The sequence below is a fragment of the Ailuropoda melanoleuca genome, chromosome 16 (assembly GCF_002007445.2).
Source record: "Ailuropoda melanoleuca isolate Jingjing chromosome 16, ASM200744v2, whole genome shotgun sequence".
NCBI lineage: Eukaryota > Metazoa > Chordata > Mammalia > Carnivora > Ursidae > Ailuropoda > Ailuropoda melanoleuca.
The window spans coordinates 64,558,156-64,583,645 of NC_048233.1; the positions used below are offsets into that span (position 1 = coordinate 64,558,156).

The following is a 25,490-nucleotide window of genomic DNA, read 5'->3' on the forward strand; positions in this document are numbered from 1 at the left end:
AAAGAAGATGCCTAAATGGGCTCCATCCCCCTCCCCCAGCCGGGTTGGGGCTCCTGCCCCACCTGCTTCCGTGAGTCCACTGCTCATCTGGCCCCAGAAGACTCCGGAGTGACCAGGAGATGGGTTGTGGAGGCTGGGGGAGGGGAGGAAATAAGTGACCGCCACCTTGGAAAAACGTCGACCCGTTACGTGAGGGCCATTACCGAAGCCACCAGCTTGCAGGCCTGCCTCCCTGGTCCCTCCGCCTCAGTGGGCGGGTCAGGCCTCAGCCTGGGAGGCGGGGAGGGGGAGGGGATGTCCGGTCTGTGGGCATCTGGTTGAAGGGGGACCGTCATCATCATCGTGTGGATTTTGCAGAGGGTTGGGGTGGCAGCAAATGGAAGGCCCAAGGCCCTCGTGCGGAGCTGTAGGTGTTCAGTGGAGGAGAAAATTTCCATGGTCCTGGCGTCTGGCTGGCACGGGGTAACCAGCAGAGAGCAAAGGAAAGGGGAAGGAGGATTGGGAAGGCAGGGGACCCGCAGGTCTGGAGAGGGTTTCCTTTGGGGACAAGGCCCAGGATCCAGCCGCTAAGCGCCTGCTTGTCATTGCCTGCAGGGCCGCTGCAGGAGACCGAAATCCCTCTGTCTAGAACTTGCTTTCAGCCTCTTGTTTCCCTGGGACTCCTGCAAAGGGCAAGTTCGCCTTCCTCTTCTCTAGCCTGCCTTTGGCTGCTAGTAGCCTGAGGTGGCAGCTGGAGGAGAAATGGCCCCCCGTGCTCTGGAGCAGTGGCCCTGAGGAGGCCCAGCCACCAGAGGTAAGGTCAGGTGACCACCTCCACTTCTAGTTCTCCTAGTCCCCTTGAAAGAATCTGATTTTTTTCTAATTATTTTTTTAAGTAGGCTCCATGCCCAGAAACATGGCCCTGAACTCACGACCTTAAGTTCAAGACCTGAGCTGAGATCAAGAGTGGGACACTTAACCGACCTAGCCACCCAGGTGCCCCCTATTATTGAAATGCTTTCTTGGTATATTCTGCTACACATAGGCTCAAAGGGGTCCCATCCCTCCCTCCCCTTTAGGCTGCCCCCCAAAAGAGAAGACGGCTGAGCTCTCTAGGTACTAGGATGAGGCATGTCCTACAGGGGGCACAAGGAGGGGGGAGAGACTTGTGGGGAGGGTAGCCACTGCCCCCTGAAGGTTGCCACTGCAGATGGCAAGTGCTGGGCAGGGACAGCGCCCCCCCCCCACCTCCCAGGGGCCTCTGCCCAGCAGGATGGTACCAGGGGGTGCACCTCCTGCCTGTGGCCCCCAGAGGGTGCCATGGGTCCACGCAGGGTCCCATCCCCACCCAGGCCAGGCCTCACGCTGCCTGGCCTGGGCCCCGCTCCGCAAAGCTAGGCATCAGGCCTTTCCTGGACTGGCCCCATCTGACCCCCTGAGGTCTTCACGTTGTCCCCCAACTTCTGAGTTCTGGCCTACCAGTTACTGAACCGCAGCCACTTGGGCCACTGTTTCTAGTGACCGTAGGAATTTTTCTTCCTGCCTCAGGTAGCAAACATTTAAAAAACCTTTATTTCTGGGGCGCCTGGGTGGCACAGCGGTTAAGCGTCTGCCTTCGGCTCAGGGCGTGATCCCGGCGTTGTGGGATCGAGCCCCACATCAGGCTCCTCCACTATGAGCCTGCTTCTTCCTCTCCCACTCCCCCTGCTTGTGTTCCCTCTCTCGCTGGCTGTCTCTATCTCTGTCGAATAAATAAATAAAATCTTTAAAAAAAAAAAAAACCTTTATTTCTGTTGGACTTCGTACCTAGAACAAATACAACCAGTCCCAGAAGACCCTTGGACCCAAGTCGCCCGCTCACTGTCCTCTCTCCATTCCCAGGTGGCACAGACCAGCTTGGGCTCAGCTGGGCTTGGAGGCAGCAGCCACTGAGGGACAGGTGCCCCTCGTCAGGGGGAGACGGCCCTGCCTCCACCTCGCCGGGCCACACAGGTGCCGACTGCACAACGGTTTGCAGACACCGTTAAGACAACCCCAACGGTAGTTCCCACGTGAGGGTCCTGGGCTCAGGGAAGATCAAAAAAGCCCCTGACAGCCATCTTACGGCTGGCGGGCGTGTGTGTGTGTGTGTGTGTGTGTGTGTGTGGTGTGTGTGTGTGTGGTGTGTGGTGTGTGTGTGTGTGGTGTGTGTGTGTCCTAACTCCTTGGGGCTGGAGGCCTGAGTAACTAGGAAATTATCCCTGGGTTCTGTTCCCCAGCTCTGAGCAACCGTCCAGCAGGAGTGACAAGGCCAAGGTCATTGTTAACAAGTGTTTATTGTTAATAAAACCATGGTACATTTACAATAAGTGACATTAATGCATAGTTACACTATCATACAATATTACAGCAATAAAATAATGCCTATTCTTTTGTACATCCAGCTGAAGCAGCTAGTCAAAAATATTTTCCAAGATTGCAAGCCCCCGGGGGCTTTTCAAGGTAACCAGTGACCCCTCCTGAAGTACCCAGGGCTCGTGGTGAATAAATAGTTTCTAAGGGGCAGCCAGACAGCCCGAAGAAGGCGACACCCAGAGCAGCCTGTCCAGATCGCTCCCCCAGTGTCTGGTCCATAAATACGACAGGCGTCCGACCTGGTGCTTGGCTCCCCCTGGGAGAGCCTGGAGCTCCAGCGGGCCTGTGGCAGGCGGGAGACGAACCCCATCCTTTCCACGCCCAGACTCGCAGTTCCCACGAGAAGTGCTCTGCTCTCTAGTCCAAGTGAAAGGACTTGCACTTGAGAGACTTAGCCAGCGGTACAGGGAGGGGTCTGCTTCCTGAGCCCCCGGAGGCAGCCTGACTCTAGGCTTGGGGTTTCAGGATTGGCCTCTAAAAGCAGCAGCAAGAAAAGCTGAGGCCAGCAGACTTGTCCCGGTACCCTGTCCACACCCGTGCTGCCCTTGGCTCAGCCTGGAAGTCTGTGGGCATCAGCTGGGGGAACTGCCTTCTCGCACTCACAGGGCAGGGGTGTGCTCCCCCAAAGGAGGGCCTCTGTAGGCCTAGACACCAAAGAAAATAGGACTCCAAGTGACCCTCTGGGCAGGGATCTTCAGGCCCCCTGGAGGCTCACATCGCAAAGGCACAGCCTTGAGGAAGAAGTTCAGGGATTTGGGCAGCCTTTCGGATGTGACCTTGAGGAAAAATACCGGCTTCTGTGTGAAGCGGCCTGGAGCCCAGAGTGTGTGTTCTCTGTCTTCATCAGGATGCCCATAGCCCCGAGGCTCCGGCTGGGACAGTCTGAGCTTGGGGAGGCCTGGGGGTTGTGGGCGGTCAGAGCCTGAAAGGCTCGGTCAGAAGCTGTTTCAAACAGGGGTGAATCAGGATCAGCTGTAGACCTCCAGGAGGGGAGAAGGGGCACACAAGGGTGAGTACAGGTGGCCCTCAAGGTGCAAACAGTATGGGGGTCGGTGGGGAGGGGGTGGGGGGAAGAGCCACCTTTTGGCCTTGTCTGCCCATCACTCGTCAAGCAAACCGCCCTGGGGCAGAGGGGTTGAAGGTGGGGCTGCCCAGTGACAGGAGGGCTCAGAGCACATCTACCTGCCAGAGGACAGAGCCACACCAGAGAGGATGTCTGCAGCAAGAGAGGGAAACTGAGTCCCATGAGCCTGGCTCCAGGAAGGCCTCCAACCAGTGCCCCTACCCTGCGCCTGCAGCGGGGCTCTGACCATGCACAGGCCTGAGGTGTGTACTTGCTCCCAGCCCTTCACACCGCCCCCCGGGCGTGCCGCCCCGCTGCGCCCCCACCGCGCTCAGACCCGGGAGGTGATGTACACCGAGTGCACGCGCTCGGCCAGCGTGCTCTGCAGGTCCTGCAGCGTGTCCAGGCCCTGCACCTTGCTGTTGCGGCTGTAGATGAGCTGCCGGAAGGAGTCCTGCTCGAGCAGGGCCTTCATGTGCTTGAGGAAGAAGCCTTCGCAGAACAGGGCCAGTTCAGGGGCATTGTGGATCTGTGGGGGCGGGGGAGTGTGAGAGCCAAGGCCTTCACATGGCCCCACCAGAAACGGCACCCCCCCACCCCCAAATCTTGCCCAGGGGCCAAGGGCCTTCCCCTTATCTGGATTCCTTCCATAATTCTCTCCTCCAGACGGGACTCATCTGGGTTGAAATCCCAGCTGTGCCACCAGGAACATCACTGTCCTTGGGCCCATCATTTACTTTGCCTGCTTTGCACTGCTGCCATTACGGAATGGCAGACGTCCTTGTTGGGTCGGAAGCCCCCCTTACCAAGGCCAGGGGTGGGGAGCCCAGCCTAAGCCCGGGGCCTGAGCACTTCACCCGGTACGTGCTTGGTAATGACTCTGACTCAACCACTATCAAGTGTCCACTCTGGGCTAGGCACTGGGCACCAAGTTCTGGGGGCCAGGTATCGGCCATGTGCTCTTAGAGCTGATGTTCTGCTTTGGGGGAGACAGAGAAGCCGGAGAACCAAGTGAGGTCACAGCAGATGGCGATAGTGGTGTGAGGGGAGTAGCAGGTGCTTCACGGGAGAGGCCAGGGGAGTCGGGGGCCTGGGAGGAGCTTAGGAAGTTGCTTTCCTGGGGGAAGGCCGTGGGGGAGGCGTGAGCTAAGAAAGCCAGGGGGCCAGGTGAAGGGAGCCGTGGGAGGGGTCCTAGGGGGCCAGCCAGTGTGTTATTCAGCCTGCAAGCAGAGGAAGCTTCGTGGGAGGGAGGCTTTAAGTAGAGGAGAGAGAGACATGGTCTTAACGCTTGTCAAAGAGCCTGGAGACGGCAGGGTGACAAGCCATGCAGGGGGAGGCTGAGCCAATGTCGTGGTCCGGAGAGGTGACGGTGGGTGGCTCAGGGCAGGGTGGGCACAGTGGACATGGAATAAAGTGGACAGACTGCCGATGTGTTCACAGGGAGGGAGCTGGCCTAGATGGGGCAAATTACAATATATGTAACTCCCAAGTTCTGAGCCTGAGCAGATGGCCGTGCTGTGTGCTGCGGGGTAAGATGAAGGACAGCTTGGGGAAAATGTCAAGTAAGAACCTAAGGAAGTGATCTGACTCGGAGAAGCTCAGCCCTTTGGCCCAGGCCCCCCAGCCTGGGAAGCTCACCTCCCGAGCTGCAGGCTGCCCTGCTGAACAGTGGGGACCCTGGGCTGCAGACGGCATCACACCCCCCTCCACTCCTTCCACAGCCTTTTGGCGCGGCCCCAGCACAGCAAGGCAGCCGAGGCCCGAGGCCCGGGTGGAGCTGAGCCCGCCGGAGGCAGGAGGCAGCCATGGCGCTCACCTTGGCGTACTTGTAGGTGTTTACGGCACTCTCCACGCTGAGGGTCTGAGAGCAGAGGATCTCGCAGTGTCTCTGCAGGGCATCCAGCTGGAACAGGCTGGCAGCTGACAGCAGCTGGTAGGGGAGGCAAACGTGGCCTTGGATGTGGGCAGTCAGGCCTGTGGCCCAGGCATCGGGGAACAGAAAACTCCGTGCAGTGGGCCCTGGTTTCTCCTAATCCTCGGGCCCTGCCCGCCTCCGCATGTCAAATCCGAGGACTGATTTCTTTCTGTTCTAGGCCGCTTAGGGACTTGCTGGGACACTTTGGAAGGCACAGGATGGGGGACAGACACAGGATGGGGGACAGACACTGGATGGGATTCCTGACCTCAGAAGGGTTTCAACCGTGAACTGCACTCTTTGTCTCCCGACCTTCTAGCCAGGGACCTGACCAGCAGGGGGTCAGTTTTCTAAGCAGTAAGGAGGTGAGTGGGAGGCTGCCTTTGGTCCTCCCGGGCCATTTTCCCTTCACTGGAGCCCTTCCTCCCCCACCCCTGGGCCAGGAGGCGGGTGGGCAAATGGCCCTTCCTGTCACAGGAAGAGAAAGGACCAGCAGGGAATCAGGAGGTCCTGCAGGAGGCCACCTCCCCTTTCAGCTCTCCAGACGCCCTGTCCCTGGGAGCCCACGGCTGCTGCTCCACCCCCAGCGCCGGGCCCTCACCTCCAGGACGTCGGCGGCGGGGACGTGCATGGCTTCCGTGCCTCCATAGTACAAGTACTGCATCACCATCTGCGGCGGGAACAGGCCCCGTGTGAGCACCAAGCAGACCCGCCGCGCCCGGGTCCTTCCCGGGCTCCCGCAGCGCGCCGCTCTCCGCCCCGCACTGGGCCGTGCCCTGTCAGCCCCGAGATTCTGCCTCCTTCCACGGGGTGGCTCCACTCCGATCCTCAGGACCGACCCATGAGCCCAGAGGGAAGGTACTATTCACAGATGGGAAACTGAGGCCCGGGGGGGGGGCCGGGAGGCAGCATGGCTCAAGTCACTCGGGTCTCCTGATTCCTACACTAGACCCCCAGGCGGCACGTTGCGTATCTCTCTCACCTACATTCTAAATCTGGGCCCAGGATGGGGGGGCTGCCCTCAGAAGCTGCTTCCAACTTTCCTGTATGTGCTGGGATCCAAGGTGGCGGTGAGAGCCAGACCCTGTCGCCGCCCTGGATTTGTTCCCTTGGACGACAAGCACAGAGCTGGGGGTGGGGATCTGCTCCAGAGGTCACCTTGCTGCCTGGCCCAGACCTGCCTGGGGCTTCCGGGAACAGAAGGCCTGGGATATCAAATGAGGTGGCCCAGGAGTGGGGGAACGACATTTAGTTTTGTTGGGGTCTAAGTGGCGAACTCTGCGAAGTTCCCCTTTGGAAACAGGAAAGCGATTCGCACTGGCTGGCTGAAGAAACAGCCCCAGCAAGGAGCTGGCAAGTGTGTAAGTAAACATGGCCCCAGCCGGCACAGTTGGGCTCTGTTAGCGGCAGGGCCCCGGGCTGGAAGAGGCACCAGAGGGTCTGGGGAAAGGAGCCCAACCCTGGGGGAATGGGAATGGGGAGATGGCCTGGCCAGACTGTCCGGCCCTGACACACACACAGAGGCGGGGCGCCCACGGGCCTGGTGCAGCCCCTGCTGCAGGAGGCATGTGCCTCGGCGGGCCCCAGGCCTGGGTTCTTCTGCAACCACCCCCCCGCCCCCCGCCGGGGGGCTCGGAGCTGTTCAGGACCGCACCGTAGGGCAGCCATGGGTGAGCCAGGGCTGGGAGTGGGGTGGGCGGGTGGGCAGGAGTTCCCAACATCGGTGGCTGAGGGCAGCCCCTCGGCAAGAGGGGACGCAGGGGTGTCAGCAGCAACCTGCCACTCCCCTTCCCAGCCTCAGCCTTTCGGGAGCTGGTTTTGACCAGGCACAGCCAGCTGTGGCCCGTGGAGCTCCCTGAGGGCACTTGAATGCACAGTAGTCCAGGGAAGTCCGACCACAACCGCTCCCGGGGAACCCTGCGGAGGGAGCTGGGTTTTGGCTTGCCCGGCGGCCCCCAGGCAGGACAGGGGTCCTCTGCCTCCCGGCAGGCTGCCCACGGCTCTGGATAGGCTGCTCTGGGAAAGGCCCGGGCACGATCAGCAGCAGAGGGACAGCACGGTTTGCTTCTGGGCTGAACACGAACCCAGGAACCCGCATGCAGGAAGGCCACGGACACTGCACGGACAGGACCGAGGTCAAGCCAGATAAGACCAGCAGGGCTGCTCCTCAAAGGCCTGGGTTTAGATGGCAGTGACCTCGGCAAGCGTCTAGACCTGGACGAATGCCACAGCCGCTGGTCAGGGGTAGCTTTTGAGCATCTGAAATAAGACTGGTCTGGACTGAGACGTGCTGTGTCGGATACCCACTGGATTTGAAAACTTAGTATGAAAAAAAAGGCATATGTCATTAATTTTTATATTGACTAATATTTGGGCTATAAAGGGTTAAATATATCATCGAAATAAATTTTACCCATTTCTTTTTGTTTTATGTGGCTAATATGAGATGTTAAATTACGTATGTGGCTTGCGTTAGCTTTCTCTTGGATGGCATAGCTCGGATCTCCTTGGGCCTGTTTCCTCCTCTAGAAAACAAATGAAGTGACTGATGACCTCCTTCCCTCTCTCTCCCTCTCCCAGTGCTGGGAAAGCCGGGGAGATACTCAGGGGCTGCTCGCACGCTTTCAGGCTTTGTCAGGAAGCCCCAGCCTGGGGTCGAGGGGCTCGGGCTGAGCCCGGCACCGACAGCATCTGGAGGCGCCAGCAGAAACGGCGCTCCCCCATGACAGATGTGCCCACATTTCCCAGGCTCGTGCGTGCCGGGGGTGCTGGAGCTGATGTTCCCGTGGGCCCTCCCCGCAGCCCCGAGAGGCTGTCCCAGGGCTGCTGAGGTTGCTCTGGCACGGGCACCCTCCCGGTGAGCAAGCACAGTCTTGCTGGGCAGCTCGGTGGCGGCGGTCAGCCGGGGCCACACACGGACCCTCACCCCAGCTCTCGACCTGGCCCTGCTGCCTGCCGCTCCTGCACTGCCGTCCTGTGTCTGCTCGTGGCCCCACCTCATGTTCCAACTCACCTAGACATTGGGCTTCTTAGCCAAACAAGTTTCTAGAGCTGCCCGCTTCCCAGTGAGTTGGATCAAGGGGTGGAAAAGAGGGAAGCAGAGACAGACCCCGCTCTGCTGCCTGTGCCAGACCCCGGGCCTCACTTCCTCCCCGTCAGTCCCCAGGTCCAGTCCACTCTCCCCCCATCCCACTGCCACCACCTGCTCACCTCCAGCACACAACTGGACTTCTCTACAGCCTCCTACCTGGGCCCCTGGCTGGAGTCATGGCCCTTCTGGGCCCTTCCTCACCCACTGAGTGGGCTTTGTAAATGTGAACTTGACCATTCCACGCAGCCTAGGTTTGAATCCCGGCTCTATCACTTCCCAGCTGTGTGACCTGAGGCAAGTTACTCAACTTCTCTGTGCCTCTGACTCATCTACCAAGAGGGAATTACATTACACACCTGCCCCTCCAAGGACCGTGCCGTGCCCTGGAGCTTACCTGACAAACATGGGCAAAGCACTTGGAACCACGCCTGGCTAACACCAGCTAACCACTGATGACCTTTCAGTAAGCTTCCTCTGTAGGTTAAAGGTCAAACCATGCAATGGCTCCTCAGGGCAGCGTCTTCAGAACCCCTAACCAGACTAGACCAGAGGGCGTTTCTGGAGCATGTTGTAGTCTCTGCTTCTGGAGTTTTGAGCACACCGTTCCCTGGCTGGCTGGCTAGCTGCCCCAGTCCTTGACAGCTGCCATGGCTGTGGGTTAGATGCCCCTCTCCTGAGCTCCCAGTGCTCCCCCCGCCCCACCTCTCACACTCTCGCAGTTCTGTCTCCTGGAGGGCAAGGCCCTGCCCTGCTGTCCCCATGGTGTCCAGAGATGACGAAATGCTAAATAATCAGTGGGTGAAGACAGCATGAGGGGGAACTAGGCCATTTTAGATGAGGGCTCCCTGTGCTTCCATGAGGCAGATCTGTTCCACTAGGCCACAAAGCTGTCCTGTGCAGGGCCAAGCCCTGGAGCCCACACTGGCTGCCCCCTGGCCTCAGTCCCAGCTCCTGGGGGTTGTCCCTGTAGCCCAGGGCCCACCACACAGCTTGGAGACCTGGAGTCGCCACTTCCCAGAAAGGAGCTCTCAGCTGGGGCTCGGCTGAGATCCCAGCCAGTCTCCTCCCTCCAGACTCTCTGGCCACGACTGGCGGCCAGCCTGTGGAGTTTCCATCACGCAACCTCTGATGTTCTCCAAAGCTGAGGGACTGAAAGACCTGACCTTGGTCTTCCACAACCAGGATGGACTCAGCTGGCTTTTTCTGCCTGGCCTGCCTGGCTGGGGTCTGATGCTTGGGAGGACTGGTGCAGCCCACACCACGCGCCTCAGAGTGCGTGCATGCCACCCGCCTGGGGGCTTGTTGATAGACGAGGGGTGAGGGGCAGGGGGCTGACACACAGGTCTGTGCTGCAGGGAGCCCAGCCTGAGGAATGAGGGCTCCTAACGCATGTGTGGCAGGTGCGGGGTCTGACATGTGCGTCTGTCCATCTGCCCAGGCCCCTCACCCAGTGGTCAGAGCTCAGGACTCGTGCGCGAGGCTCTGAACTGTAAGCCCACGCTGCAATGGCTACTGTGGCTGGGACAGACGCGCGTGCTCCAACCGGACCACGGATTCAGCGAACACAGAAGGCCATGGGGGTAGAGTGCAAGATTATGGCCAGCAACCAGCTGCCTCCCGGCCCAGACGGAAATGCGCAGCGCAGAGGCCCACCCACCTGGAAAATGTGGTACTTCATGTCGCTGATCTCGATGGTTTTGCCACCGTCGCTGTCTTGTTCTGATTTATTGGTCATCAGCGTCTTGAACCTGGAGCAAAGGGGGTGAAACAAGGCGGGTCTTGCACATGACTTTGACCTCATCACCGGGCAGCAATGGCACCATCCATCACCTGACCAGTCACCGGGAGATGGGGCATTTGTACAATTACTGCAGCGCTCCCAAAATAATTCTCCGCAAATGGCAGCTTACATCATCCTGGGCTGACAGCCAGGCTGGGCCCCCATCTGTCCCCACTGCCCTCCCATGAATGACTGTGATGCCTGTGACCCAAAAAGTGACTCTTCATTCCAGAACATTTTCTATTAATCGAAAGCAATACCTCGACTGGGAAGAATACCACCACAGAGCTCCTCCTGGAGAACTCTGAGTGCCACCCCTACTGTCCCTCTGTCCACTCTGCCCCGTGCCCCCTGTGGGGCGGCGGGGGCTCCACGGCCACGTGACCCATCTCCGTGGGGCTGAGGCTCGTCTCCAGAACGTGGTCACCTTCGTCTACATGAAGCCGCTCCCACCTGTCCGGGGTCGGGGCTTGTTCCCCGAGGCGCCTACCTGTTAGATGCCGTCACCAGCAGGACCTTGTGTGCATAAAACAGCTTTCCTTCCACTAGGAAGGTCACGTCGGACATCTCCTTGTTGTTCAGAAAGTGAGGATCTGTGCCCGAGGGGAGAGAAGGGACGTGACCGAGGGCCCCCCTGGTGCCAGGGAAGCATTCCGAGAGGCTGGGGGGCACCGAGGGGAAGAGCGGAGACACTGAGGCAGGGCCGCCGCGCGGGGAGCGGGGAGCGGGAGACCAAGGCGCGGGAGAGAAGCCGGCGAGGCCGCGGGCGGGCGGGCACCTAGCCTGGCGGGCAGGGTCCTCTGGATCTCGGGAATGCTGGGCACCGGGCTGCTGCCGTAGCAGTGCGTGAAGATGGCGGCCAGCTGCTGCGTGACGGCATCGTTCTGCGGGGCGGAGCACAGCGAGGCCCGTGAGGCCGCCTGGTCCTCCCGCGCGGACTGCCCTCCTGGCCGGGCTCCAGCCCCCCGGAGCCGGGCCGCGGGAGTCCAGGCGCGGGGTGGGTGCCAGGGGCTGCTCCGGCTGGGGACCTGCTCCGCGTCACTCACCTTGCTGGTCTTGAGGATGTCGAACAGGAGCTGCAAGCCCTCGGTCACCAGCTCCTCATTGTACTCCTCCTCCTTGATGGAGCCGAAGTCCCGCAGGAGGCTCTGCACCACCGAGTACCGCGACTGGGAGAAGGAGGTCCTCAGAGACTCGATCCACACGTGCAGCTTCCAGGGGACGCCTGCGGGAAGGCCGGCCGGCCGTCACCTCTGCCAGCTCGCCGCACAGACCCCAGCTGCGGGCGGGCTCCTGCCCCGTTGCCTCGCGCTGTGGGACTCCGAGGCCAGGGAAGGACAGCTTCCGTGGACCCCGCCAGGCCGGCCGAGAGGTCAGAGGGGACTTCGGGTGCCCATCAGAGAAGGCAGAGGAACGGCTCTGGCCCAAGGGCAGGGCACCTGGATGGCTTGGCCTGGGGCCACACCAGCCCCACTGTTTGTGGGGCCCCGGAACCACTTACTGGGAAGACCTATCAATTACGAGGGCTGGCCAGGGGCACTTGGAGGCCTCGGAAACGTGCCGGACGCTGGGCCCACGCCTGTCTAGAAGCCACCCGACCTCCCTCCGAGGGCTTCCACAGCACTCCGGGTACTGGCATCCAGTGGCATCTAATTACTGGGTACCAGCTCCCTGGAGTGTGTCAGTGGGGCCATAAACTAACTTAAAACTACTTTGTGGAGGTCATGACAAAAGCTAGTAATTTTCTTGGTAATTACAGAGATGGCTTCTTACCCCCCAGCCTCACTCTGGATTTAAAAAAAGGATGGATGGCATTCCCCAGAGACACAATGACGTAGGTGGCATGAGCATCCTCGGTGTTCTGACTGTAGATGGGAATGATATACCCATTTTACAGTGAGGAACACTGAGCCTGACTGGCTGCAAGAAGATGGTGTGGCCTCCCGTTCCCCTGGCCCGGCTGGGCATCTGTGTATGGTGGTCCCTGTGACAGTAACCACGCTGCCATCATGCACACAGAGCTCCCGGACAGCAGGCTCCAGGCCCTGTGCCTCGTGTGACGTCATGTTCTTAGATGAAGATCAGCAGTGCCAGTGATGGCGGAATGGCTGGGATCTCACCCAGGTCTGCCTGTCTGCGCGGCTTCCCTGGAGGAAGGAGCGTCCATGGACGCGCAGACCCGAGCAGCGAATGAGTCTGGCCGAGGGACAGCAGAGCATCTGGTTGACCAGAAACGTTGACTCATAGTGATGCAGATGTTCCCAGGACCACACATCCTGGCCGTGACAAGGCCAGGGGCCGTGGAGCTCCGACCAGGGAAGAGGACTGGCCTGAGGCTGGAGGGCTGGGGCGGTGCCCTCTAGATGCCGCCCCGTGGAGGACCGTCTGAGGCTCAGGGCCTCTCCCATCCCGGCCATCAGCTGTCAGGCCTGCGGCAATGGAGTGGCCTGTCTGCCCCTGTGGGGCCTGGCCCTCTTCCGGTCTGCTCTTGAAGAGCAGAGGGTGCTCGTGTGTGCGTGTGTGTGTGTGTACGCGTGCGCACGCCTGCGGGGCCTCACCCAGCGCCCGCAGCTCCATGGTGATGTCCACGTAGCCGTGCTCCGCGCTGTAGTACATGGCCTCCTGCAGGGCCTTTGTGCGGGTCCGGCTCAGCCGCACGGGCCCCTCGCTGCTGCTGCCCTGGCTGGAGGCATCGCTCTCCTCCACGCCCTCGGCCAGGATCTCCTCCAGGGACAGCACGTCCGCTTTGGCCTGCTGGGGCTGTGTCAGGAGCTTCCTTAGGACATTCCTGCGGGCCGAGGGATGACGGAGGGGGATGCCTGAGGTCCTGAGGGGCCCTCCCGAGCCCCGTGGACTAGACAGGCTGCTCTGGGGCACCTGTGGGCACTAGGGGCTCACGGTCTTCCCCTCTCAAGCAGGCTGGGCCGGGGCTCCCAGCACCCTCCACCTGCAGCCACCAGAGCAAGGCAGGGGAGAGTACAGGGGACTAGCCCTGGGGGCCGCCCGCCACACCCTGCCACCATCCTGGTATTACTAAGTCGTGGGCTTTGGGGCCAAGCAGGCCCTCCCATCCTGGCTGTGTGATCTCAGACAGCTTGCTCTGCCTCTCTGGGCCCTGACTGCTCTGTCATCTGCAGAGCCGGGTGTCCGCGTCACCCTCTTCCAGGGTTAACCGTAGGCCAATGTGACGGCATCGGATGCAGAGCCTGACAGAGCAGAACCCTGAGATGACGGCCAGCTGTACGCGCGGGAAGCGTCTGAAACCCAGGACGCACTCACACGCCTTTGTTTTCCGGCCTGCCGTGAGCAAGAGCACACTGGAGTCGAGACGCTGGTTACGTGACTTCGTGCGTAGAATGCAGGACTTGACGGAGCGTGCTCCCCGTACCTGCTGCGTCAGCCCTGAGAGCCCACGCACCCCGCCATTCCTGGCTGGCGACCGCAGCGTGCTCAAGGCCACAAGGGGCAGGAGTGCGGACTCCGGCCCAGGACTGCTGGTTCCATGCCCCAGGCTCATTCTGTCACATCCCGTGGCCTGGGATGGTGGCCGCGGGGGCAGGTCCACAGGTCACCTCCCAGCAGCCCTGCCCAGCCCGCTTCCCAGTCTGTGATGGAGGTCGTGTTGCACCAGGCAGAGACCCCCTTGAGAGACCCAGGGTCATCCCACTGTCGCTTTGCTAGCTCACCGAGCTTACAGAGCACCTCGTTTGTGCCAGGCGGTGGTATGGGAAGGTGAGCCGGCCACCACCCCTGTCCCCCAAATCCCGTGTTCCAGAGAGAGAACGGGAAGCAGATACATGGGCAGAGTGTGTCCGCACAGGGTGAAGAGGCTGCAATAGAGGAAAACACGGGGTGCTGGCTGGCTGAAGAGGCCTGCTGGCCCTGCTGTGCAGCATGGTGCTGGGGGGTAGAGGGGAAGGTGATTTAGGTGGCTGGCGAGCAGGGACAGCATGGGCAGAAGCTGTGGAGGAGAGCATTCCAGGGAGGGGGCCACAGCGGAACACACTCTGCTTCTGAGACTGGTGTTGGAGAATAGGGCACAGTTGTCCTGCCCGCTCTTCCCTCCTGGCCCCTTTTCTGGCTTCTAATAACCTTCTCTCTTGTCTCACTCTGCCCCCTAGAGCTGCCGGATGGCTCTGGTCCCAGCCTGCTGCCCGCCCTGTCACACCCCTGGGCAGGCCTGGCCCCCACAAAGCAAGGTCCACCATCTGCTCCCGGAGTGGGTTGTGATCTCCCACACGGCCACCAGGAGGCTCTTCGGGGTGAGCCATATGCTGTGCGAGGCCCCTGGAGCCCTGAAGAACCACTGAGCACAGGAAGGGAAGGGACGTGGGCCCAGGGTGGGCTGGCATGCCGGGTAGAGTCTACAGGAAGTGGGAGGGCCTGCCCCGGGCATCGGGACATCCGGGCTGCAGTCCCAGGTCCACCAGGAGCCGATGGTGGGTGGGGCACGGGGCCTCCAACATCTGAGGCCTCGAGGACCTGCCTCTTCTTTCTGGGTGGCTACCACGCAGAAACCCTGTCTGGAAAGATCTCTAGCTCTTCTGCTCCCCATGGAGGCTCAGACTCCTGAAAGCCTGTTTCATGCTCCCTCATCACACGGGGCAGGAACCCCAGGTGCGTACCTGTGGCCATGGGCGGCCGAGTGGCTGAAGCAGTTCATGTCCTCATGGAGGGAGGAGGCCATGCCGTTGGCTTCGAGCATGCTGAGTAGGGGGTCAGCCCCTCGGCTCAGCAACAAGCTGACCAGCTCGTAGTTCCCTGGAACACAAGGCAGACGGAGGCTGCTTCCACTGCCTGTATCACCGTGCGCCTCCACTGGCCGCTGCCTGGGTGCTGAGCTCCACGAAACGCTGAGAGTGGGGCGAGGGGGAGCCCCCAGAGGCCCAGAAGGAGAGGTTTCTAGGCTTGCCTCAGCGACCTGGGCTTGGGGCTGCGAGTCTGGCTGCAAGTCTGGCTGCAGGCTCAGCCAGGCTGGGTGATGCCGCAGGGAGGGGCAGGCGGAGCCCTGGGGCGGTGGGGGACCCTTGCTGGGCAGGGCAGCTGTCTGTATACCTACCAGCTGCAGAGGCCAGCTGTAGGGGGGTCTCCGTGTAGCTGTCCTCACCGCCACTCACCGCTGAGCCCTCCACGTGGGCCCCGGCGTCCAGCAGCAGCTGTAAGACACGGGGCAGGACACGTCAGCGTGACAGGGAGTGTCTGGGATGTGTGCAGGGGAGGCTTTGGGAGAAGGGCCTCTGACTCCCTCCAGGCATGTGACCAAGACCCAGCTCACCTGGGCACCTGAGGAACTGGAACTCTGGAACTTGAAGTTACCCTCAGGCCTTCAAGTTTCTAGAATCTTCACCTCTATGCTTACAGCTTTGGACCACGCCCCTGAGCTGTGGGGACCTCTGAGCTGTTTTTTCTCTTTCAAATGCTTTCCTATGAATCAACTGCAGTGACCTAAGAACTTGTGCAAATGAACTGAATAGAAAGGATCACCCCCAATCTACCAGGGGAAACTGAGGCTCTGGGAGGCATCAGAGGCACAAGTATTAGAGTCAGAAAGAGCTGAGTGTCAGTGCCAGCCACCAACCAGTGAGTGACGTGGGGCGGGGCACGAACCTCAACTCCCGAGGCCTCAGCCTTCCTCATCTGAGAAATGGCCAGAGGTCTGCCTTGCTGCCACACTGGGGATGAAATGAAATGGTGCTCAACCCACCACAGGGATTCGATAACCAGTGGCTTTGCAGGGTCTCACTGGAGAGGTCTGGCAAGCTACCCAGGCTGGGAGGCACAGGGCTGGGACAAGACCTCGCCACCCAGGACGCAACTCTCCAGTCTGGCAAGGGCAAGATGGTGCAGGGCTAACAGCCGCCAAGCCGTTCCCGTGGAGCCGGGCCTGGCTTTGCCTTGGGGCAGGGGTGGTGTCTGCGCTGCTCGGACAGGTGACTTTCGGCTGCACCTCACCTTCCCTGACCGGCTGCTCTGCAAGGAGGACCTAGATCCTTCCCGGGTTTCTGGACACCAACCCAGAGCCTCCTCCAAACCCAAGGGAAACCCTGCCGGCCCCACAGCGGGAGACCAGGCACGAGGGGGCCAGCTGATCTCCAAGCCTGTGCCCCAGTGTGTGGGAAGTGGGAACGGCTGTTGGCTGGAGGCTCTTATCAGTCAGAAACAGGTTGTGGCGCTGCTGCCGAGCTGGTGCGCCAAGGTGGGGGAGGCGGAGGCCCGCCCGATGGGGCGGAACTGGGCCCCAGTCCAGGCAGGTCCAGGGCATAGCCCTGCACACTGGTCCGGGCTAGGCTAGAGCTCTGCTCAGCTGCTTAGGAGGGCAGGAAGCAGCAAGCAGGCAGGGTATGGCACAGGCAGGGTACAGACCATCTGCTGACAACAGCCTGGACACAGGCCCTGCCCTCAGAGGACCTGCCTTCGAGCAGACAGCGAGGGTGGCACATAGACTCCCAGGAGGGAGTGTGCAACCCTGTATACCCCAGTGGCCCAGGGAGCAAAGGCGTCTAGGAGTTGAGTGGCAGGGTGACTGGTGGCCATCCTGGGGTGGGCTGCTATTCAGCTTTACTTCTGGGCCTGAACCCCACCCTCACACCAGCCACAGCTACCTGGGCCGTCGTGGGCACAACACAGCGTGGCCTGGCTGGATAGGTGAGCTGTGCCCCTCTGAGTCCTCTCAGGAACTGGGAAATTGAAAGACTAAGCCCGTTAATGGGGACGGGCTGGGCCAGAAGGACGCCCCGATACAGGCCCAGCTCTGCAGTACCATTCACGGGGGAGCAGAAAGAGCCACGGGTGGGAAAGATGGTTGCAGGAGAGGAAACGGAGCCCACATGCTGATTCCAGCATGCCCGGCGAGTCCCGGACAGACAGAGATGCCAGGCAGGCCCGCTACTGCTTGGACCTGGCCTTGTTCCCTCCAATTCCACACGTATCCTTATAGTAAAGCCGTCTCCTTGAGGCAAACCGGAGCGGGGGGAGGGGGGTCTGTCCTGCTGACCCGGAGCGGTGCCTCCTCCCTGATTCCAGGTGGCCGCTAGCCTGGGCCAGGCACGGCTATATTTGGGGCCCGGCCCTCCTGGCGAGTGAGGGCAGGGGCTCACCTGCACCACGGAGATGTGTCCGTGCAGCACGGCGAATGTCAGCGAGGTCCAGTGCCGGCTGTCGGGGTGGATGGAGGGGTGCCTGGGAGAGTTGCTCGGAACCTGGAAAATGGCACAAAGTATCCGTTTTTTTGGGTGAGTGCCGTTCCCGGGCACGTGACGCGGGCACCTGAGCGAGGGGGGCATGCTGCAGGGGTGGTGACTAGGAGCCTATTCGAGTGCTTTCTGTTGCACTGGTCACGTCTGTGTGGCGCACCCATAGCCCAGCTCAGCAGGATGGCTGGTGAGCGCTGCCTGCCCCGGGGAGAGACGTGGCCATGGACGAGGCCAGAACAGGGCCGTGCCCATTCTCTCCATTCAGCTCCCTGCTCTCGGACCGGAAGCCCACATGGGAGGAGAAGCGCTCTTGGCTCACGCTCATCTCCGTGCATCTGTATTCCTGTTCCTCCGAAACGCTGCACCCGGCGCGGCTGCTGGACCCCTTGGGGCGCTCCTTGCTGGGCCAGGTGCCCGCCGCGGTGGCTCACCTGGATGTCCAAGTTCGCTCCCGCATCAATCAGCATCTGGACCATGGCTTCGTCCCCGGCGGCACAGGCGTACATCAGTGGCGTCAGACCCTACGGGCATCGAAGGCCGACGCTAAACCACCTGGGAACGGACGCAGCTGCGTACTCCACAGGCCTCCGTCCCAGAAACCACAGTCAGTCTGCTTGACTCGGCTGCTCGTCCTGAGCAGTCCTGCGTCGTGGCTCGACCTCCTGCCCCTTCCCGGCCCTCTGGACACACACCCCGTGAGGCATGGGTCAAGAGCACAGGCCCCGAAGCCAGACCTGGACACAGAGGCCACCTCTGCCATGGGGAGCTGTAAACCGTGTCCAGGTCACTCATCTCTCTCTGTGCCTCAGTTTCCTCTTTAAAATAAGAACAACAACAGTATCTAGCTCATACAGTTGTTGTGAAGAAGACGAGTGACTGTGTATAAAGAGCTTAGTACAGAGGCAGCCGACCTCAAGAGCTAACGAGGCACAAGAGTGCAAGGAGCCCGTCACCGCCCGGCGACATATGCCGTATCCGAGCCCGCTGCATGATGTGATCTACGTGCAACGTCTCCGAGTCACCGTAACATCCCCATTAGGGAGGCTCTATTATTATCCCCACGGGACAGACGAGGAGCAGAGAGGCCCGAGGCCAGGCCACACAAGGAGGAGGAAGAACTCACACGGGACCCCGGGGCCACCTGAGCCATGTAGCCCCCCACCAGAGGCAGCTCACAGAGTGTGGACAGGGGTCTGACTCGGACCTCTTATGCTACCGAGCAAGTCAGAGCTTTTCCGAGAGCGGAGGCCCAGTCCCTCCCCGAGTCTAGATGGATGGCTCGATGGGCTGCCTCCTGGCTGGGACTCTTCCTCCGGGGCCAGTCATAGCAAAGGCGGCCGTGGAAAGTGTTATTTCACAGCTGGGTCCTGGCGAGCGCGCGTCCGGAGCCCCGCAAAGTTATTTATTAGGTTATCTGTGTGTAGACAAGATCTCCTGACCTCATAAATCCTTGCCTAGTGCCCAGAGATAAAGAAACGGCCTGACATTAATCACGGGCGAGAGAGCTGTTTACCCACAGATCATCCTATAAATACCAAGGCCGAGGGCACAAACAGGCTGGAGCGTTCAGAGGAGGGAGGCTCTGGCTTGGTTTCAGCCCCCTCCACGCTTGCTTGACTTTGTTCCCCACGCGTCTGTACACGGTCCAGCGTTTCCATCGGCTAGGAGTCTTGGGAGAAGAAACTACTTTTTTGTATCCGCCCTACCCCCACTCCAGGTCCACAGGAGGGTAAAGCAAGAAGGGCTGATGAACGGAGCTCACGGCTAATCGTCGCTGTCCTCACGTGGACAGTGAAACCCAGAACGAACACTCACTAAGCCTTTATTGTGTGCCAGATGCAGCAGTGTCCCCGATCCCTACAGGGCAGGGACTGCTGTCCCCCTTTGGTGGAAGCAAGGAAAGTGACCCTCAGGGAGGTGGAGCAGCTTGTCCAAGATGCCACGGCTATGACAGGGCGCATGGCCCTGGGCCTCACCCCGGTGCCCCGAGCGGGGAGAGGACGCCCTAGGATGAAAGCCCCCACAAGGCCCGGGGACCTGCCCTGACAGTGGCACCCCAAGGAGATCTGGCACCCAGCCTGTGGCCTCCCTGCTGCCCTGCCTCGGCCCCGTGGCCCAGCACATGCCCTGACTGTCCCACCTCTGTGCTCCTGCGCTGGGTCATCTCCTCTCCCTGGAGTGCCTGCCCCACCGCTCTCAGCTTCATCCCCACCTGCCCCCACCCGGAGGCCACGTCCCCAGCATTTCTGCTTGACCCGTCACCTGTCCAGGTCCACCTGGCACTTCAGCACTTCCCTCTCCCGCACTGGCATCTCACGGGACAGCATTCCACCCAAGCCCTCTGCTGTCACGGAGCCTTCCCCCCCGTCTGTGTGGCCTTCCAAACCACAGTGCAATCACCTATGCGGCGAGGACGCACGAAATGGCATCAGACGAACAAACCAGACAGTCCATAGTGGTGAAGAGCCTGGAGTCAGACTGCTTCTAACCCCAGTTCTTCTCTGTACTAGCCTGTGACCTCACGTAAGCCAACTTCTCTGTACCTCAGTTTTCCTAATCTATAAAATGGGCATAATAATAGTATGACATCCTAGAGCCACTGTCAAGACTGAATGAGTTCATCTGGGCAAAGCGCTCTGACCAGTGCCTGGAACGTAGCAGTGCTCTATAAATGTTAGCTCTTCACGGCAAAAAACAATAAGCAAAGCAAACAAAATCCCTCAAATTCTATCTAAAACTGTAAATCACGTCCAATGCTTCCTTTTCTGGCTTCATTTTACTCTCTAGCGCTTTTCGCTGACATTCTCTGTGTTTTACGTTTCTGTTTCTTAGCACGTGTTTCCCCGACTAGAATGTTAATTCCATGAAGGCAATGGGTTCTGTGGGCCCGGTACGGAGTAGGCCCACGAGGCGCCCAGGGCACACACCCCAGCGCTTAGCACTCACAGCGGGAAATCCTGCTGGGGCTCCTCTGGCTTCTTCCCAGCCCGGCACCAGCCGGGACAGTCCCCGGCCTTCCAGCTAGTGCAAGCAGAACTCTCCGTGACAAAGGTCTCCCCAGTGGTGTTAGGACTGTACGACCCCCTTGCCACGGCGAGCCCCGCCTGTGTCCCCCGCGCCTGGCTAGCAGAGCTCTCTGCACGCACCTGGTCATCCATCGTGTTCACCCCGTCCGGGCCCAGGGCGTCGATGGCCTGGTTGATGAGGTCTGTCCTGCCGCAGTTGAGCATGCGGAAGCCCAGGTCCTGGTTGAATTTTTCGGTGGCCGCTCGGGCGTCCAGCCTCCGGAAGGAGCTGAAACAGCATTCGGGTCTGCACAGACGAGACCGGCGGTGTGTGAGCAGGACCGTGTGAACGCCGGGGGCGAGGGCATCACCACTCAAGGAGGCGAGGCCGACGAGGGGCAGGACGACAGGGTGGAGGGGAAGGACGGGGAATTACGGCTCCATGGGCAGCGACTGGCCTTGTCATGCTCAGGGACACGAGCAGTACAGACTTCTGCTCTACTACACACGTGTTAAAGCAGAGCGCTAAGCTCTTTGGAGCTGTCCGCTGTCGGGAAACGATGTCCCCTCAGAAATAACCCACCAGGGACTCTGCCTGAGCAGGACGCAGCTTTAGCCCAGGCATGGGCCATGGTGCTCGCCTGTGTGCTTTCTGCAGAGCGAAGGCTGCCCTCGGACTACAGCATGGCCCCTGGCGCCCAATTCCAGTTCTTGGCCTACATCCTCTCTCCTCAAGGCTTCCCGAGGAGGCCCAGAAATACCAAACAGATGGTGGAGAGAGGCCCAGAATCCCACTGCCATCCAGCCATCCTACCAACGAGAGTCACAGATTACAAACTGCATCTATGAGACAGCACACCACAGGCTTCCCATAGGGGGCTTCAGCCTGGAGCCTTCGTTGGGCCAAAGTGTGGAAAGTTCATGTCCCAGAATGACATTTGGGAATTTGCCATGGAGACAGAGGAGCCTACAACTGGGGTTGGGGCAAAGAGTATTTAAAAAAAAAAAAAAAAAAAAAAAAAGCAAGTCTCTCACAGGATAAGGATGGCCATGGAGAACATTCTCCAGACCAACTTTAGGAGACCAGTCCAATATAAGACAGTCGTGCTGGGAAGAAAGTTAAGAGCCCAGGCTTGGGGCCATGTAGACCTGGGTTCAAATTCAGACCCTTTGCTGAGTATCTGTAGGCAAATTATTACTCCTCCCTGGTCCTCAGTTTCTCCCTTTGTAACGTGGGCATTAGAGTCCCTCCTTTTCCAAAGTTATCATGAGGACCAAGGTGACGCATTGTACAAAGGAAGGGCTCAGCCCAGCGCCTACACCAAGGAATAGTTCAGAAAAAATAGTGGCAAATATAGAAACAGAGGAGAGGAAGGACCCGCTTTTGCCGATTAACCCCCAAATATCCCACAGAGCCGGACTAAGTGTGCGTCTCCAGAAAGCAGCCAAGGTCTGGAAAGTTCAGTCTAACAGGCATGGCTACCCACGCAGCACGCCTGGGGAGGGGCCCCTCCCAACCTCCAGGAGAGGGAGGCATACAGGGGGCTGGGCGTGGAGCCCGGGCCCCCCAGCCTCACTCGTCCCCAGTTGCGTACTTGAGCTGCCGGGGCTCACAGTCCAGGCCGGGCAGCAGCAGCCGGGCGGCCTGCCGGATGTCGCCGCTGTCCACGGTGAGACTGCGGCGGTGCTCCGCGTAGGTGATGGCCACGCGCATCCACTCCATCAGTGGCGGCAGCAGCATGAAGGGCCTGGGAGACAGCAGAGAGAGAGGGTCAGGCTGGGCAGGCGGGGGGTGCTCTGAGAACGGCTACAGAGGTTGGCCACCCCAGAGGCTCCAGGCGATGGGGTGTGGAGGGGGCTTGCTCCTTGTCCTCACAGAGACCCCAATCTGTCCCATTCCACGGGCACTGTCATAGGTCAGGACACATTCCCATCACGGGCCACGAGCAGAACCCTAGGGCCTTAGGTGACCAATGAAAGGAAGGGTTTGCCAGTGTGTCAAATGGGGGACGCCTGTCCTCTCCAAAGAATTCAGATGGGGTCTCCGGGTCTCTCTCGGCAGGAGGGACTGCCTCCTGTGTGGTGGGGGCGTGTGGAGGAAAGCGTCCCACAGACCCAGGCTCCCACCCCAGCTGTGCCCTGAGCAGCCGTGCTCCATCGCCGCAGACCAACACAGCTCGAGCCTGTTCCCTGCGTCTGTGAGCTGGGCTGTCGTGAAGCTGAGATGATGAATGGCATGCTAGGCATGCGCAGCTGACGGTCACCCCTTCCTCAACCCCCACCTGGGCGGAGGTGGGCCTTATGTCACTTCCTGTGGCCGGCCAGAGCCGCCTCAGGTTGGCACTCCACGTCCTATGGGGACCAGTGGTCTCGGGGCCTAACACTAAAAACCCAGGGCCACAGCGACATGGGGCACTAGGTGGAAGCAGGGAGAGACTTCTGCGTGGGAAGGCCTCTGAGTTGCCAACTCCAGGGGGCACCAGTCACAGGGTAGTCCATGTGTCACCAGGGGGCGCCATTCACACGGAATGTGACTAGCGCCCACTGGCATTGAGCAATACGGCCAGCACAGCTGCTCAGAGGCCGTCCTTTCCCTGCCCCAGGCCCTCCCACCCCCATCCCGCCTGATCTGGGTTACAGCTGGGGAGGTGGGGTCCGGCCACTATTGAGAGGCTTTCCTCCTGTCCTCTATCAGTTCTGGCAAGTCTTCCACCATGAAGATCTTGGGAGACCACCTCAGTCCAACCCATCTCAGTGCTGGGGGCGGCCCTGACGGCCAGTCTTCGGCTGTGTGACACAATGGACAACCAGCCTGCTCTGCCCAGAACTTTCCTTGCCCGGTCATAAGGATGAGGCAGCCCTGGCACCCTGCCCCTTGTGGCTGTTGTCTCTAAGGACAGACCGAGTCGGCCTCCCATTCCTGTGTGTGTTCCCCGCCCTGCTGATGCCTGCCACCCCTCCACACCCCACTCCCTCTGACGCCCTGGGCTCCTCGAGCACTAGGCGTCTGCTGTCACCGCCACGTTGCCCCTAGACATGCAGAGAGGTACTGTGACCAGGAAAAGGATCTCTGTTCTCTCTCTTCGGTGACTAAGTCAGTCAACTGGAACCAACGAGAGACCCTCAGATCACTTGTCTCAGATTTCCAAACACTTAGGAAATCGTCAGAACTTTAAGAGCTTCTCTCCTTGAGGGAAAGGATGCTTTTATTTTTTGAACAAAGTAAGCAGACGCAATCTTGAAAGTGGTTCATTTGGAAGTAATTCTGATGTTCTGGCTCCATCATTTCAGAAAATCTATCTGGGTCCAAGTGTACCAATCAGAGTGATGAGGAAGTGTCACGGGTGGGGGAAGCCTGGCTGGTCTTGGCCTCAAGAGTGCCCTGGACCTCACCCCATTTCCAGTCCTGGCAATCTCCTTCACCAGGACACACCAGACCACTAGGCCCCCGTGGTTCTCAAGCCCACCCTGCCCTCCCTCCCTCCTCCAGAGAATGACCCTGCTCCCACCTCTGCCCATCCAGATCCTATTTATCCTTCAAGGCTCAGTTCCAATACCTTCTCTTTCCAAAAGTCCTCCCAGATCCTCTCTCCGCAAAGAAAATAATCTCTTGCAACTCCAGGATCCCTTAGAACTTGCTCTTCCACCAAACGTGTGTCTCATCTTCCTGACTAGACCCACTGTGCCTCAGAACAGGAACGATGGCCTGCTCATGTCTGCGTACTCCCAAGTATGCCCAGCATGGGGCCTGAAAACAACAGGTCCTCAATAAACACTGGCTGAATGACTAAAAGTATGGTTGAGCATCAGGAACTTGTTATGACGTATCTAAGTTTTCACTTCTGGACCAACTCCTGTTTCTTTCTTTCTTTTTTTTTTTTTAAAGATTTTATTTATTTATTTGACAGAGAGAGAGAGACAGCCAGCGAGAGAGGGAACACAGGCAGGGGGAGTGGGAGAGGAAGAAGCAGGCGCCTAGTGGAAGAGCCTGACGTGGGGCTCGATCCCAGAACTCCGGGATCACGCCCTGAGCCAAAGGCAGACACTTAACGACTAAGCCACCCAGGCGCCCCCCAACTCCTGTTTCTGCCCAGAAAAGAATGGCGTACAATTTTCAAGGGCATGGCGCTGACGTGCTAGAGTGGGAAAGCCAGGACTCTATGGGGGGAGCTTAGAGAATGTAGAAAGGAACAACAAGCCATTTGTGAACTCCTCTTCTGTGTACAGAGCTTTGATTATAAATACCCATTTGAATTCTCCCCAAATAGTCTTGGATTTTCCAATTCTGACATTGCAAAGCTAGAAGGCAAGCTCAGACACATATTTCTATATATATATATCAGTCCTTCTGATCCAAGGGGAAGGCTTTATCTAAACCACCAGCATTGGGATTGAAGTGTAAATGAAAAGATCGTTGGTGGATTTGCCAGGCACTCTTCCCTGTTGTGGCCAACAGCCAAGACCAAGTGCCAAGTATGGACACTGAAGCTCTAAGCAGCATCTCCCAGCTGCACTAGGGGAAATCCAAGAGGGAACTTGGGGAATCACCAAGTCTAATCAGATGGTGTTATGATTCATTATGCTCCGGGCCTCTTAGAACTCGGCACATGAAAAAATACAGTGTCAATAACCTTGGTGGACAGGTACTAGGGATTGGCTCATTCAGCCTCCATCATCTCATCTTTGTTGGAGACATAAAACGTTGAAAACTACATTTCCCAGACTCCTTTGCAGCTGGAGTTCTGTAGGCAAATTAGGTTTTGACATTAAGATGCAGCTGCAGGAGATCTGGTAAATAGGTGTGAGGCTGAGCCCACCTTTGTGCCCCCTTTGCCTGTTCCTGCTAGCAAGCCAGGTCATGAGACACGAGGTCTATTTTTCTTTTCTTACACTTCCAGTGTCCATTTTCTGCCTTCCTGAGTGCTTCAGAGGCAGTGGTAGTGCTCCAGAAAGCAACGACAAAGACGTCTCGATTCCGGCTTCAATCCGGGATTGCATTTCCAGGAGATGTCTCAGAGGGAGCAGCCCCCCGGCTGGAGGAGTCTGGTATCATCCTTGGAGGCTCGGCCT

General features: G+C 59.4%; 1 protein-coding gene across 1 annotated transcript in view; it reads right to left on the reverse strand.

The window, feature by feature from the left end:
• Window positions 1–2,275: 2,275 nt before the first annotated feature.
• Window positions 2,276–25,490, reverse strand: part of ABTB2 (ankyrin repeat and BTB domain containing 2) — a 173,020-nt gene continuing 149,805 nt past the window's right edge. Inside the window, exons 4-17 of the mRNA XM_019801154.2 lie at window positions 22,016–22,168; window positions 20,562–20,727; window positions 17,847–17,936; window positions 17,320–17,421; window positions 15,282–15,378; window positions 14,848–14,983; window positions 12,781–13,010; window positions 11,269–11,447; window positions 11,001–11,106; window positions 10,713–10,815; window positions 10,100–10,190; window positions 5,953–6,021; window positions 5,253–5,366; window positions 2,276–3,965 (exon numbers count right to left, since the gene is read on the reverse strand). Of these exons, the coding sequence (XP_019656713.2) occupies window positions 3,768–3,965; window positions 5,253–5,366; window positions 5,953–6,021; window positions 10,100–10,190; window positions 10,713–10,815; window positions 11,001–11,106; window positions 11,269–11,447; window positions 12,781–13,010; window positions 14,848–14,983; window positions 15,282–15,378; window positions 17,320–17,421; window positions 17,847–17,936; window positions 20,562–20,727; window positions 22,016–22,168 (1,834 nt within the window). The 3' untranslated portion in view covers window positions 2,276–3,767. The remainder of the gene's footprint in view (window positions 3,966–5,252; window positions 5,367–5,952; window positions 6,022–10,099; window positions 10,191–10,712; window positions 10,816–11,000; window positions 11,107–11,268; window positions 11,448–12,780; window positions 13,011–14,847; window positions 14,984–15,281; window positions 15,379–17,319; window positions 17,422–17,846; window positions 17,937–20,561; window positions 20,728–22,015; window positions 22,169–25,490) is intronic.